The sequence below is a fragment of the Microcaecilia unicolor genome, chromosome 2 (genome assembly GCF_901765095.1).
Source record: "Microcaecilia unicolor chromosome 2, aMicUni1.1, whole genome shotgun sequence".
In the NCBI taxonomy this organism is placed as follows: domain Eukaryota; kingdom Metazoa; phylum Chordata; class Amphibia; order Gymnophiona; family Siphonopidae; genus Microcaecilia; species Microcaecilia unicolor.
The window spans coordinates 194,234,455-194,250,213 of record NC_044032.1 but is presented as its reverse complement, the minus strand read 5'-3'; the positions used below and the strand labels follow the sequence as shown (position 1 = coordinate 194,250,213).

Genomic DNA, 15,759 nt, shown 5'->3' with positions numbered 1-15,759 from the left:
GTGGAAATTTCATTTTTACGTGCGTCCAGTACGCGTACCGGAAAATATATTTTATTTTCTGGCGTGTGGCGCTAACCGGGCGGTAATTGACATTGTATGCACACTGACGATTACCGCCCGGTTGACGTGTGAGACCTTACCGCTAAGTGAATGGGTGGCATTAAGGTCTCAGGCCCAAAATGAACGCGTGCCAATTTTCATTTTGCCGCACGTCCATTTTCGACCCCCCAAAAAAGGCCTTTTTTGCAGGTGCGCTGAAAAATCGACCTGCGCGCGTCCAATACACGTGTGTACACTAGCGCAGACCACTTTTCGGCACACCTTAGTAAAAGGACTTAAATGTAAATTTTGGAGTTTCGCGTTTCTATCATTTCCATTTTAAAAGTTCATAAAAATGAAAGTAAAAGAAAAAACAATACATACTGCAGGCAGGGACTTCACACAGCTCCATGCGCACATTTCTGTTCTGTGTGAAGCACCACGGGCCTTCTAACTGCCCTCCGGGGTTTCGACAGTAAGCATGCCCGCCTCCTATTTCCGGAAACTCAGCGCTCGTCAGATGGTGGCTGTGAGGAAACTGGCTGCTCCATGGCTGACACTGATGACCTGACTTGGTGCTGCTGACGGTTCCTCTATAGTCCGTTCCAGACCCATTGTAACACTGATGATCTGCAGAGAGGCATGGGAAAAAAAAGAAAAAAAAAGAAAGTGAAAGCGGAGGGAAGAGAATATCTTCTCATGAAACAAGTCTACCTCTGTTAAGAATGATCCCTAAAATTTGCTGAGCTCAACTTTTAAAAGCGGTTGTTAAATGAGAAACCTCAAACCTATAGGACCTACAATGAACATTGTCCAGTCAGCACTATAAAATCATGGCAGTGTGTCCCAGTTTTCCATATAACGAGAGGATCAGATACACCTTCTCCATTACAGGAAGGATGGTATGTTTACGGGATGGTTTCTGTGTTCATAATGTTTATTGAATTTACAATTTGTTTTGTACGTGCAATTTGTACAAACTTAAGTCATCGCAGAGGATACCACTGCCATCATCATATAGCACAGCTTCTACAATGATACAACCCCAACAAAGTTGCAAATGCAGCACCTGGGAATAGAGCTGTATTGAATAGCATATTTTACTATTTGGCCAAATACGAACAATGAAAAATATTATTCAGCCAAATATGAATACCGAACACAAATAATGGGCACTGAGCTTTAACATAAATAAAAGAAACAACGCAAAATCAGACATCAAGAGTTTATTTCAGTAGGATTCAGCACCGCAGAGCCCCAGATTATTTGCATTTGAATTTAAATCGCCATTTGGCAAAATACGAATAATGTATTTGGGGCCGAACTGAATTGTACATAAATATTGATTCAACCTTACCTGGGAATCATCATTTTTATTAAAAAAAAAAAAAAAACAAAAAAAACTTATACCCGATCTAACACTAAGGGGTCCTTTTAATAAGGCAAGCTAAAAATGGCCTGCGCTAGTGTAGGCGAATGTTTTGGACACGCGCTGGTCCATTTTTCAGCGTGCCTGTAAAAAAGGCCTGGGGGGGGGGCGAAAATGTACGTGCAGCAAAATAAAAATTGGCGCGCATCCATTTTGGGTCTGAGACCTTACTGCCACCCACTGACTTAGTGGTAAGGTCTCACATGTTAAGTAGGCAGTAATCGTCAGAACGCGTACACTGCCAATTACCGCCTGGTTAGCGCCACATGTTAGAAAATTAACAAATATTTTCTGACACGTGTAAAAAATGGAATTACCACCCGGGCCATGCAATAGCCTGGCGGTAGTTCCAAATTGACGTGTGTGGGACGCACATAGACACCTATGTGGCTTAGTAAAAGAGCCCCTTGGGGCTTTATTCTATAAAGGTTATGCTCCTAAATTTACGCTCCTAAATTATGAGTATAAATTTAGAAGCATAAATTATGCTCCTGAGGAAGGAGTTTTATCCAAAATGGAGCTCTGTAGAACCCGGTGTTTGCATTACATCACGGTTATGCAGAAAAGTGACTATTTTTCTATGTATGAGAGAAGCTGCTTTTGAATATTTTATTCTGCTGGAAATTGAGGGTTGGGACATGGTTCAATATATAATCTGTAGATAAGAGTGATTTTCACTTATACAAGGTTCAAGGTTATTTTATTTGATAGGCCGCTTAAGGACAACCATTAAAGCGGCGTACAGAAACATTAAAAATTATACAGCTAAAACCAATCAAGAGAAAGAACACCAACCAAATATAAGAAAGGGCAGAAAAAAAAGAGTAAACATTAAAAAAGAAAAAAAAGAGGACAGAAACCTGCTGTGTCTCTGAAGCCCCAGACCCCGAGATACCATATACTTGGTGAATATAACTGAACACAGTACACGGTTTGAGGTTCACTTGAGAATGTGTTTGGGTGCTCAAATGATAGCCGATTTTGGGCTCATTCATTTAAATTTATAAGCCCTATAGCAACTAGGGCTGTAGTACTAATTTCTTCAAAAGTATTAATTTCTGCAAAAAGAGAAGTACATGCTGTAAAATCCACCATGCACCATGATGGCGCCCCAGTATTCTATAAAATTGCACGCAAATTTTCAGAATGCCCCGGACCCACCTATGCCCCTCCCATGACACGCCCTCTTTTGGGTTGCACACTATGCATGGCATTTGGGCATGCAGTTTTGTAGAACAGCACAAAGCAAAATGTGCATGGAAATCAAAATTGGTGCCAATACCAATAATTGATTGCTAGCACACTGATTTTTAGTGCCCGATTATTGCCATTAATTGGCTCATTACCCATAAGAACATAAGCGTTGCCAAACTGGGACAGATCGAAGGTCTATCAAGCCCAGTATCCTGTTTCCAACAGTGAACAATTCAGCTCACAAGTACCTGGCAAGATCCCAAAACAGTACAACAGATTTTGTGCTGCTTATCCTAGAAATAAGCAGTGGATTTTCCCAAGTCCATCTTAATAATGGCTTATGGACTCTTTTAGGAAGTTATCCAAACTTTTTTAAACCATGCTAAGCTAACTTTTACCATATTCTCTGGCAATGAATTCCAGAGTTCAATTACACGTTGAGTGAAGAAATATTTTCTCCGGTTTGTTTTAAATTTACTATTTTGTGGCTTCATTGCAAGCCCCCTAGACCTAGTATTTTTACAAAAAGTAAACAAGCGATTCACATCTACCCATTCCACTCCTCTCATTAAATTTATAGACCTCATCATATCTCTCCTCAAGTCATCTCTTCTCCAAGCTGAAGAGCCATAGCCGCTTTAGCCTTTCCTCATAGGGAAACCATCCTGTCCCTTTTATCATTTTAGTCGCCCTTCTCTGTCCCATCACCTTTATTATTTTTGTCGTCCTTCTCTGTACCTTTTCTAATTCCACTATATCTTTTTTGAGATGCAGTGACCAGAATTACATGCAGTATTCAAGGTGCAGTTGCACCATGGAGCAATACGAAGGCACTATAACATTCTCAGTATTCCAATCCTTTCCTAATAATTCCTAACATTCTAATTGCTTTCTTAGCTGCTGCTGCACAGTGAGCAGAGGGCTTCAACATATCATCAACGATGACACCCAGGTCCTTTTCCTGGGCTGTGACACCTAATGTGGAATCTTACATCACACAGCTATAGTTTGGGTTTCTCTTTCTCACATGCATCACTTTGCACTTGCTCACATTAAATATCATCTGCTATTTGGATGCCCAGTCTCCCAGTCTTGTAAGGTCCTCTTGCAATTTTTCACAATCCTCTTGCGATTTAACAATTTTGAATAACTTTGTATCATCAGCAAATTTAATTACCTCACTAGATATTCCCATCTCTAGATCATTTATAAATATATTAAAAAGCAGTGGTCCCAGCACAGACCCCTGCGGAACCCCACTCTCACTCCACTATCTACCCTTCTCTATTGGGAATACTGACCATTTAACCCTAATCTCTGCTTTCTATGTTTTAACCAGTTTTTAATCCACAATAGGACATTACTTCCTATCCCATGACTTTCTAATTTCCTCAGGAGTCTTTCATGAGGTACACTGAGAAATGTCTTTTGAAAATGCTGATACACCTTTAGATTGGTGAGGCAAAATTTCCCTTGACTAAATCTCATTAATCTATGCCTATGTAAACTCTCTGTAATTTTGTTCTTTATAATAGTCTCTACCATTTTGCCTGGCACAGACATGAGGCTCACTGGTCTATAATTTCCTGGATCACCTCTGGAACCCTTTTAAAAAATTGGTGTTACATTGGCCACCTTCCAATCTTCCGGTACCGGGCTTGATTTTAACGATAAATTACATATTGCTAATAGCTCTGCAAGTTTATTTTTCAATTCTATTGGTAGTCTGGGATGTATACTATCCAATTAAGTGCACATGCATGTCAGGATCATGCACAAATTTTGGCACACACATTTAGGTGATCTTTATGGAATCTGGGGGATTGTACAAAAGTAGATGCAAGCACTTTTTATACACTTATAGTGCTACACAATTTCATAAATGCTATTTTGCATGTATAATCACACCTTAATCTGCTAATATTCACCAAGGCGACACAGAAAATTCTTTATAGAATTAGCCCCTATATAGTGCATGCTTGAACTAATTGGGGACTTAAAAGGAACATATTTCCAGGTCATTTGAAGGGAACGGTTAATGTTAGTGCCAGGAATATTTACTCTATTTTGTGGTTCACAATCGCTCTTAAATTAGATTATGCTAATTTAAATACAACAGATCTACTATTCAGCCTACAGTGGTCAGCAGTTTTTAAGCCACTCACAACTGTGGACTAAACTAAGCCTGGATGCTCAATGCCAGCTATGTCCAGGCACTGGCATTGAATATCCAAGTCAGGGTGGAAGTTAACTGGGCACCAGACAATATTCAGACTGGTATCTGGTGAGGTCAATGAATAAAGTTAAGACAGCCTTTTTGCTGTCTTAACTTTACATGCTTACTTAACTGGTCAGCAGACTAAATACTGCCACCAACCGGTTAAGTGCTGGCTCCACCCAAGCTCTGCCTATGCCCCTCCCCTGCAATAACTGGATAGTACTGCAGCAATCAGAGTACAGTTAAGTACTGATTAACACTGGCAGCTGCCCACTTAAACCATGCTGAATATCAACCCCAAATGTCATAAGAACATAATAGCCATACTGGGTCAGACGGATGGTCCATCTAGCCCAGTATCCTGCTTCAAAAACAGTGACCAATCCAGGTCACAGGTATACCTGGCAGAAACTCAAATAGTAGCAACATTCCATGCTATCAATCCCAGGGCAAGCAGTGGCTTCCCTCATGTCTATCTCAATAGCAGACTATGGACTCTTCCTCCAGGAGCTTGACCAAACCTTTTTTAAACCCAGATACACTATCCGCTGTTACCAATCCCAGGGCAAGCAGTGGCTTCCCCATGTCCATCTCAATAACAGACTATGAACTTTTCATCCAGGAACTTGTTCAAACGTTTCTAAAACCCACATATGCTAACTGCTGTTACCACGTCCTCCAACAACAAGTTCCAGAACTTAACTATTCTTGTGACTCCTACAGAGATTGTCAGAACAGTCTGCATGACTCTTGTAAGCGTTCGTCATTACGTGATCATACCATTAATAGTTTGAACAGTGTGGAAGTTAATTTTGTAAACTTGAACGATTTTAATGAAGGTTATGGTCCTTATTTATTGGAAATTTTGGCCATCACCTGATAAAGCAATGAGGATCTTCCTGTGTAAAGGCACCGCCTCACAGTAATACATTTTTTTAAGGAACAGTAAGTACAACCTAGCAGATTTAGGAACATTTACACATCATTTATTTTTTGAGAAGGAATACTGTAACTCTGAATAATCCCCCAAATTGACCTGGACACTGCCTCAAACAACATAAGTGAAGTTCAATAACTGCTCTTCACTTATGTTGTTTGAGGCAGTGTCCAGGTCAATTTGCGGTCCCTGGTAGAGGGTTTAAAAAAAATACCTTTGCCATCTCTTTGTAATAATTCTTAACACTGTAATGACTCTTATTTTATACCTGTTTTCTGTAAGTGCATTCGATGGTATTGTAAGCTGCTAGGCTGATCATTTCGTATGTTTGTTTAATGTTTAAGAGAAGTCTTAATATACTAACACATACAATCACCTACAGAAAAAAAAGAGCAGTGACAAATAATACGTTACAGAGTCATCACAAGCAAGGCAGGAGGTGCCTCAGAGGAAGACAGAGTACATCTGCACTTACATCTGTTGAGCTTCTCGGCAGGAATTCCGATCCTCATGCAGTTGGAAGCCTCAGGTCTCTCGGGCAATGGTAGCTCTTCACAGTTTGGAAGCTGAAGCTGCATCAGGATGAGAGGGTTCGACCTGGCAATGTTGTATTCCTGCTTACACAGGTCATTCTCCAGCACCTCACATTCATCCCTGCACAGTTCACGAGGCTTCGGGGTGCGGGAGCTCTCCTCACACAGTGGGAACACAAAGTGGCAAAAGGATGGGATGGCAAACTGGGAGCACTGGTCGGACAGGTGGGTGGATGTGCCAATCATGGTAAATGCAGCTGGAAGGCAAGGAAAATACAGCAATTTACACTCTCACAAAAGTTGGAATGAAACAGATCTTACAGAAAGGATGCAACACACACTTTCCCATCAAGGTATTACTGGAGAGGCATCATCCAGCCCCTGAAACTGAAAGTAACATGCATTTCACAGACCCTGCTCTTATTACAGCCCTGCATTTCTGCTGGATCTTCTAAACCTGAACATTTCAGCACAATAACATTTTGGTTGTATGTAACCCACTGTGCTCAATGTGCCTTAACAGTTGTTGCCAATTTCAACTTGGACAATAGGTGGCACTGTTGCCCATTTATATAGATCAAGTCAGTCTAGGAATGATTCTCAGTTTATTTCCTTTTTGGCACAGTACATTACACATGGATATACTAATACCTGACATATGGGGGGGAGGGGGAGGGTCAACAATGAGTACCTCATTCTGCAGAAAGAGACATGCACTATATGGTGTTTGCTCTTCCAATTTAACTTTCTTTGATCTAATTGAAAAGTTGAGTACATATACAACAGCTCATGGAATTCTTTCCAACCTTTGTACATGTGTGTGTGTTTGGGCAGTTTGTGGGGGTAGGGCAGATGCAGGAGGGTTGTGTTTTGGAATGGGAAAGTGTGGGAGAATAAAGAGTTGAAAACGGGAAGAGGCAGTTTGCAAAGATGGAATTTCCTAACTGATATGCTTTACTGTACAGTGGTGGAAATAAGTATTTGATCCCTTGCTGATTTTGTAAGTTTGCCCACTGACAAAGACATGAGCAGCCCATAATTGAAGGGTAGGTAATTGAAGGGTAGGTAACAGTGAGAGATAGCACATCACAAATTAAATCCGGAAAATCACATTGTGGAAAGTATATGAATTTATTTGCATTCTGCAGAGGGAAATAAGTATTTAATCCCTCTGGCAAACAAGACCTAATACTTGGTGGCAAAACCCTTGTTGGCAAGCACAGCGGTCAGACGTCTTCTGTAGTTGATGATGAGGTTTGCACACATGTCAGGAGGAATTTTGGTCCACTCCTCTTTGCAGATCATCTCTAAATCATTAAGAGTTCTGGGCTGTCGCTTGGCAACTCGCAGCTTCAGCTCCCTCCATAAGTTTTCAATGGGATTAAGGTCTGGTGACTGGCTAGGCCACTCCATGACCCTAATGTGCTTCTTCCTGAGCCACTCCTTTGTTGCCTTGGCTGTATGTTTTGGGTCATTGTCGTGCTGGAAGACCCAGCCACGACCCATTTTTAAGGCCCTGGCGGAGGGAAGGAGGTTGTCACTCAGAATTGTACGGTACATGGCCCCATCCATTCTCCCATTGATGCGGTGAAGTAGTCCTGTGCCCTTAGCAGAGAAACACCCCCAAAACATAACATTTCCACCTCCATGCTTGACAGTGGGGACGGTGTTCTTTGGGTCATAGGCAGCATTTCTCTTCCTCCAAACACGGCGAGTTGAGTTCATGCCAAAGAGCTCAATTTTTGTCTCATCTGACCACAGCACCTTCTCCCAATCACTCTCGGCATCATCCAGGTGTTCACTGGCAAACTTCAGACGGGCCGTCACATGTGCCTTCCGGAGCAGGGGGACCTTGCGGGCACTGCAGGATTGCAATCCGTTATGTCGTAATGTGTTACCAATGGTTTTCGTGGTGACAGTGGTCCCAGCTGCCTTGAGATCATCGACAAGTTCCCCCCTTGTAGTTGTAGGCTGATTTCTAACCTTCCTCATGATCAAGGATACCCCACGAGGTGAGATTTTGCGTGGAGCCCCAGATCTTTGTCGATTGACAGTCATTTTGTACTTCTTCCATTTTCTTACTATGGCACCAACAGTTGTCTCCTTCTCGCCCAGCGTCTTACTGATGGTTTTGTAGCCCATTCCAGCCTTGTGCAGGTGTATGATCTTGTCCCTGACATCCTTAGACAGCTCCTTGCTCTTGTCCATTTTGTAGAGGTTAGAGTCTGACTGATTCACTGAGTCTGTGGACAGGTGTCTTTCATACAGGTGACCATTGCCGACAGCTGTCTGTCATGCAGGTAACGAGTTGATTTGGAGCATCTACCTGGTCTGTAGGGGCCAGATCTCTTACTGGTTGGTGGGGGATCAAATACTTATTTCCCTCTGCAGAATGCAAATAAATTCATATACTTTCCACAATGTGATTTTCCGGATTTAATTTGTGATGTGCTATCTCTCACTGTTACCAATAACCTACCCTTCAATTATGGGCTGCTCATGTCTTTGTCAGTGGGCAAACTTACAAAATCAGCAAGGGATCAAATACTTATTTCCACCACTGTATGTGAGTATCTATGCTACAGAAGGTAGCATGCGTTCTACCACAGAAAAAACAAAAGGATAGTGGGAGATGGACCACGGACTCCAGAAACAAGGGAAAACAACTTGGTGATTCAAAAAGATTTATTGATCATAGATTCATCACAGACTAGACACAGAACTGTGTTTCAGCCTGCGGCCTGCTTCAGGAATCTTTTGATGATAAATAGATTACAAAATCTTCAATGTTGTGTACTTTCAATCTTGTGACACAAAAGGTGGGACTTTAAAAAGACCTTTGTAAAGGTATTGCAAAAAGTAGAAGAAAATAGCCATCTTCTAATTATAAGTTGAATTCCCTCTCATGCTCCCCCTTTGCAATTCAACTCCACAGTGGTCTAGTAACCTGACCCCCCTCCCATAAGAACATAAGAGTAGCCATACTAGGTCAGACCAATGGTCCATCTAGCCCAGTATCTTGTTTCCAACAGTGGCCAAGCCAGGTCACAAGTACCTGGTAGAAATCCAAATTGTGGCAACACTCCCATGCTATCAATCCCAGGGCAAGAAGTTGCTTCCCCATGTCTGTCTCAATAGCAGGCTATGGACTTCTCCCCAAGGAACTTGTCCAAACCTTTTTTAAACCAAGATACGCTAACCGCTGTTACTACATCCTCCGGTAGAGGAGTGTGGTAGCCGTGTTAGTCCACTCTTAAGGTTATCAATAGAAATCAAACAAAATAAAACATGGAAAAGAAAATAAGATGATACCTTATGTTATGTCCAATAAAAAAGGTATCATCTTATTTTCTTTTCCATGTTTTATTTTGTTTGATTTCTATTGATTACATCCTCCGGCAAAGAGTTCCAGAGCTTAACTATTCATTGAGTGAAAAAATATTTCTGTCTATTTGTTTTAAAAGTATTTCCATGTAACTCCCTTGAGTGTCCCCTAGTCTTTGTACTTTTGGAACAAGTAAAAAAAAAATCGATTTTCTTCTCGTTTTATTCCACTCGGGATTTTGTAGATATCAATCATATCTCCCCTCATCCATCTCTTTTCTAAGCAGAAGAGCCCTAACCTCTTTAGCCTTTCCTCAAATGAGAGGAGTTCAATCCCCTTTATCACTTTGGTCGCTCTTCTTTGAACCTTTTCTAATTCCGCTATACCTTGTTTGAGATACGGCAACCAGAACTGAATGCAATACTCAAGGTGAGATCACACCATGGAGCGATACAGAGGCATTATAATATTTTCAGTTTTATTCACCATCCCTTTCCTAATTCCTAGCATCCTGTTTGCTTTTTTGGCCGCCGCCGCCAGACATTGAGCAGAAGATTTCAGCGTATTATCTACGACACCTAGATCTTTTTCTTGGTTGCTGACCCTCAAGGTAGACCCTAGCATCAGGTAACTATGATTTGGATTATTCTTTCCAATGTGCAACACCTTGCATTTGTCCACATTAAATTTCATCAGCCATTTGGATGCCCAGTCTTCCAATTTCCTAAGGTCTTCCTTCAATATTTCATAGTCCGCACGTGTTTTAGCAACCTTAAATAGTTTTGTGTCATTTGCAAATTTAATCACCTCACTTGTCATTCCGATTTCCAGTTTCCAATTTCTCTCTCTCTCTCATACCTTGTAAACATTGGACGCAGGAGGGCAGCAACACCACCTACTCCCTCCTGCCTCTGGGCTCGCCCTTCTCAAAAAGGCGGCGTCCATCCCTACCCTCCTATTTCCAATGTTTAGCCCCGAATTGGGTTCCCATGAACCTGGAAGTGAGTGCATGGGAGAGATGCTAAAGGCACATCTGTAGGATCTTGAACATGCTGCGGGACCAACTCACAGACACAGAGCTGTGAAAGGATGCATGAAAAATCAAAGAAGAAACATCTGGGACCCTGTCAAATTATGGAGAAAGCTGGGGGAAGGGATTTTGTTTTATGCAGTAAAAAGATGAGAGAGTGAACCTGAAGTGCTGAGAGGCATGTGCAGCATCATGGCTGTCACAAAAACAGAAAAAGAGAGAATTTTAAAAGTCTAAAGAAGTCCATTGTGTCAGTTGGGAGGGAATCTGTTAGAGAGGACAGATGTGTGCAAGTTGAGCTCCTTGTGAGGAAAAAGATACGTTTAAAATATGTATGTATTTTATGAGAGAAAGTTTTAAGAAAATCATAGGGCTGTTTGAGAATGTATATTCTGGGTTAATGATTCTTGCTGGTAAGTCTGAGTGACTGAGTGGTAGTCTGTGGAGAGCTGCTGCAAGTTTATAAAAGCTCTCGAGCACATGTAACGTTGAAGCCAGTGGAAACCAAATGACTTGTACATTTGCCCTAGTCTTTACCACTGAGACTGTGTGACTCAAATGAAGTCTGAAGAAAGTTGGACACATATCTGTGAATGACAAACCAACATGGATAGATTTGATACTGGAACAGAAGCATGTTGTAAAAAAAATGCTAAGATAAGAAAACAGTTTTAGGAGTGTGTCTCCTGTGCAGAATAGTTTTACTCAGTGTGTGCTATGAGTGAATGATACCACAAATATGCAGAGACTCCAGCACTCCTGTTGCTCGTCCAACAAAACTATGTTGCCCAAAGCTCCTAGAATCCAACCTCAGTCCCTCTCCACCCTTCCAAGGTCTCCCTGATCCACCCACACCCTTCCGCAGGTAGAAAGACGTTCTTTACCTCCTGCTGGAGTGGATGTCGTAGCTCCGGCAGGCAAATAAATTCAGTGCCGCTGCTCCCCTCCTCCTCGCACTGCTTCCTTAATGCAGAAGTTGGCAGAAAGAATGCCTTCAGATGCCCAACGCCGTGACTTCTCGTGCACGAGCTGAAGGTATACCTCCGACTTCTGCTTTGAGGAAGCAGCACGAGGAGGGGCGTGGTACCTGTATTTATTTGTCTGGCGGGGACTCACCATCCCCTCCAGCAAAGGTATGTTTAGCTCAAGCGTGGGGGGGGGGGGGCATCCCCAAAATTGGAGGACTAGCTATGCCCCTAGTACAAACTGTAAACTGTTCAAACAAACATTTTAACACTTCCCTTATACGATAAAAAAAAAAGAAGAGAAAGTTTGATATTGTGGGGTAAAATGGTGTCTACTTTTGTTACAATATGGTCGGGGCTTTGTTTTAAAGAATACAGCAGGGCAGGTGAATGCAGGATTACACCCTCAAAGCTCCTGTTATCAGAGCACCTTGAAACCAAATCAACTACCAAGCAAAGCAATAGAACTGGGAAGGTTTCCACTGTACACTGTCAAACCAGGTGGCAACTCTGGTCTCCCATCAGAACGCCTACCGGTGATTCGATTCTCAATTTCCCCTTGCATCTGGAGGGTGTCCACATAAATGGTCCTGTTTCCGATGAATCGTGCACAAGCAATTCCTCTGTAAGGTTGGCAAAATCCATCTTCTTGGTAATCATCCCTGTAAAGAAATACAAAGGGACTGCATCAGTGGGTCTGAAAATGCCTGGATGGAGTCAAATTCCAAAAAGGCAAAAGAACTTCCCCCTAAATCACCTGAGATCCAAAATGCTTTTAGTTTCACAAATCAGCAGTACTCAGAGCCAAGAACAAGAATTATTTTCAATGTCAGGCAGAAAAATTCATTTAAAGTACAGTGCAATCTCCATTATTTTATTTTTGTTACATTTGTACCCCGCGCTTTCCCACTCATGGCAGGCTCAATGCGGCTTACATGGGGCAATGGAGGGTTAAGTGACTTGCCCAGAGTCACAAGGAGTTGCCTGTGCCTGAAGTGGGAATCGAACTCAGTTCCTCAGTTCCCCAGGACCAAAGTCCACCACCCTAACCACTAGGCCACTCCTCCACTATCTGACCTTCGCTAATCCAACCACCCGGTGATGTCATCATGTCTCTTTCCATTTTCCAGCATAGCACAGAGGGAAGGTCACACCAGAGACAATTTGTTTCAGACCCTGGACCCTGCTTTTACAGCAAAACAGCACCACTGTGACCCAGGACCCTGCTTTTACAGCCTTTGTTTTTGTACTGTTTGAGGGGTTACCATATTATCCAACTCTTCACTTATCTGACAACTGGCTGGTTTTGTTTATCGAGACTTTACTGTACCATGGTGCTGGTGGATCCTTCTTTCATATTTCACTCAATTAGAAGCTGGAGACAATGCCATTGTGCTGTGCAATACTGGGTCTCAATAAACATTTCTAGAAACCACTGCAATCTATTGCCCTTCATAATGGTCATTTCCTGCAGCCAACAGCAAAATATTTCCAAATTTCTCAACAGAAATTGCAAATGATGAACAACAAAAAAAAAGCAATCAGTGGTTAAATTTATACAGTCTGACTGCTACATATTACTTAGCTTGCTTCTCATATGCATTTGTTCAGTGAAGCCTGGCCAGGGTTTAATATTTTGTGCTGTCTACCATTCTGACGTGCAGAGTTCCAGGGTCCTGAGTCACTTGTGAGAAACCACTGTAGCCACAGCAACTCAAGCGCTACCAACGTGCATAAAAAATACATATATTGTTTTAAACCCCATAATCATAACTTACAAAAATACAGAACCAATAATGATGGAAGAACTCTGCCAAGCCTTAAAAAGTATAGCCAAAGCCCACAGTTTTCTGCGGGAGTCACAGGGTAGAGCCTGCATCAAGGCATATGAAACTGCAACCAAAAGTATGTACATATACTGTGTTTAACCACTGACAAATCATTATACATGGAAGAAAGAAGCTTCTTAAGTAATCAGATATTTTGTGTGTATAATAATGCCAGACCCCACTGGATCTCCTTCAGATGTTATCCTGATTGTGACGCCATGTGGAAGGTTGCTCCAAATCCTATATAAATACAAGCTTCCACTATTAAAACTATTACAAGATTAATATAATAAGAAAACAGCAACGGTAAAGTCACAAACAACATATGACAACAAATAATAAAATTACAGATGCACTAATGCACGCTTACTACAGCTTAAAATGCCTTATAGCGGGGCATGCTCAGGTGTTTCACGTTAATTTTGGCATTAGCGCATGCTACCCATGCTTTAAAAAATAGATTTTCGGCTCCTGTAACAAAGCCACAGTACAGATTCCCAGCGCAGCAAATGCGAGAAAGTCCAGTCAGTTCCTACAGGCTTCATGACATTTGCCACACAGGAATCAGTACCGCAGCTTTGTAAAAGAAGTCCTTTGTTTTTTAGCGTTGGAGGTGGATCTGGGGGGGGGCGGAGAGCAGGCCTATTCTGTGCTAATTGGTTAGTGCAGCTACGTTGCTGTGCGTTAACTGATTAGTGCGTGGTTTGTGCATGAGCTCTTACCAACTATAAAATAGGTGGCGGTAGGGGCTCATGAACTAATGGCCACGTGCTAATTGGGAAAATTAATGCATGGCAATTAAAAGAAAAAGAATTCAGCCATTTTACCTATGCGGGAAAAATGGCTTTTAGTGTGTAGGAATGACTCGCATTAGCACAATGGCCACTTTTACTAACTGTTTGGTAGAAGGACTCCAAAGTCCCCTTGTGCCTTTATGAGAACAATTCTATAAGTCACTACATATACCTTAAGTAGTAAAGCACATGCCCACTTTCAGGTATTTTAGGGGTCCTTTAGTGTGCACTAAGGGGGGAATTCTATATATGGCACAGTAAAACCACGCAGTTAGCATGGTTCTATAAACTATGCCTAAAGTTAGGTGTAGTTTATAGAATACATCTATGCTCATGTACCGTTCTTTTAGGCCACCTAAAACCAGGCTTAAATACTTGCACCTAAGTTAGGTGCAGATGCAGATCGGGTGTATTATATAATAGTGCGCATAGGTTTTTTTTTTTTAAATGACCCGCCCATTCCACGCCCATGGCCACACACACGTTTCGGCTGTGCACTTTAGAATTTACACGCACAGCATTACAGAATACGCCTAGAAAGTTGTATGCATAAATTCTAATTAAAGCCAATTAGTGCTGCTAATTGGTTAAGTACCAATTATCAGTGCTGATTGGCTTGTTAATCAATTTTTTATTTTGTTTTGGATTTTGCTCTCACCTTTTTCAGTAGTAGTTCAAGGTGAGTTACATTCAGGTACACTGGAGGGCTCATAATCTAATTTTGTACCTGAGACAATGGAGGGTTAAGTGACTTGCCCAAGATCACGAGGAGCAGCAGTGGGATTTGAACCGGCCACCTGTGGATGTCAAGACTGGTGCTCTAACCACTAGGCTACTCCTCCACTCTTAATTAAAAGTCAAGTGTGCAATTTTTTTTTTTTTTTTTTTTTTGGGGGGGGGGGGGGTGGGGGGGAGGTACAAGAAAACAACAAGGCAGGTATCTGCATACTCCAAGATGGAAAGACAACAAAGCAGATCAGTAGAAGAAAACCATAAATTTATTGAACAAAAAACCAAATATTCAAATCAGCCCGACACAGGCCGCATTTCGCCCAGCAGGGCTGCGTCAGGGGCTACACAGTGTTCTTTTATTGTCAGGATTAATGAGATATGTATACTGATGTAAAACAATGTACAGAGGTCTTCTAAAATGAAATTAAAAAACAGGCAAATAATCAAAAAAGTGATGACAGAGTTGCTAGTGTATCTGACGGATTGCACGTCATCACTTTTTTGATTATTTGCCTGTTTTTTAATTTCATTTTAGAAGACCTCTGTACATTTTTTATATCAGTATACATATCTCATTAATCCTGACAATAAAAGAAAACTGTGTAGCCCCTGACGCAGCCCTGCTGGGCGAAACACGGCCTGTGTCGGGCTGACTTGAATATTTGGTGTTTTGTTCAATAAATTTATGGTTTTCTTCTACTGATCTGCTTTGCTGTCTTTCCATGTGTGCAATT

The 15,759-nt window shown here is 41.7% G+C and overlaps 1 protein-coding gene across 1 annotated transcript in view; it reads right to left on the bottom strand.

The window, feature by feature from the left end:
- Positions 1–15,759, bottom strand: part of ROR2 (receptor tyrosine kinase like orphan receptor 2) — a 535,539-nt gene that overhangs the window by 21,115 nt on the left and 498,665 nt on the right. Inside the window, exons 5-7 of the mRNA XM_030193600.1 lie at positions 12,205–12,332; positions 6,293–6,607; positions 424–669 (exon numbers count right to left, since the gene is read on the bottom strand). Coding sequence (XP_030049460.1) covers positions 424–669; positions 6,293–6,607; positions 12,205–12,332 — 689 coding nt within the window. The remainder of the gene's footprint in view (positions 1–423; positions 670–6,292; positions 6,608–12,204; positions 12,333–15,759) is intronic.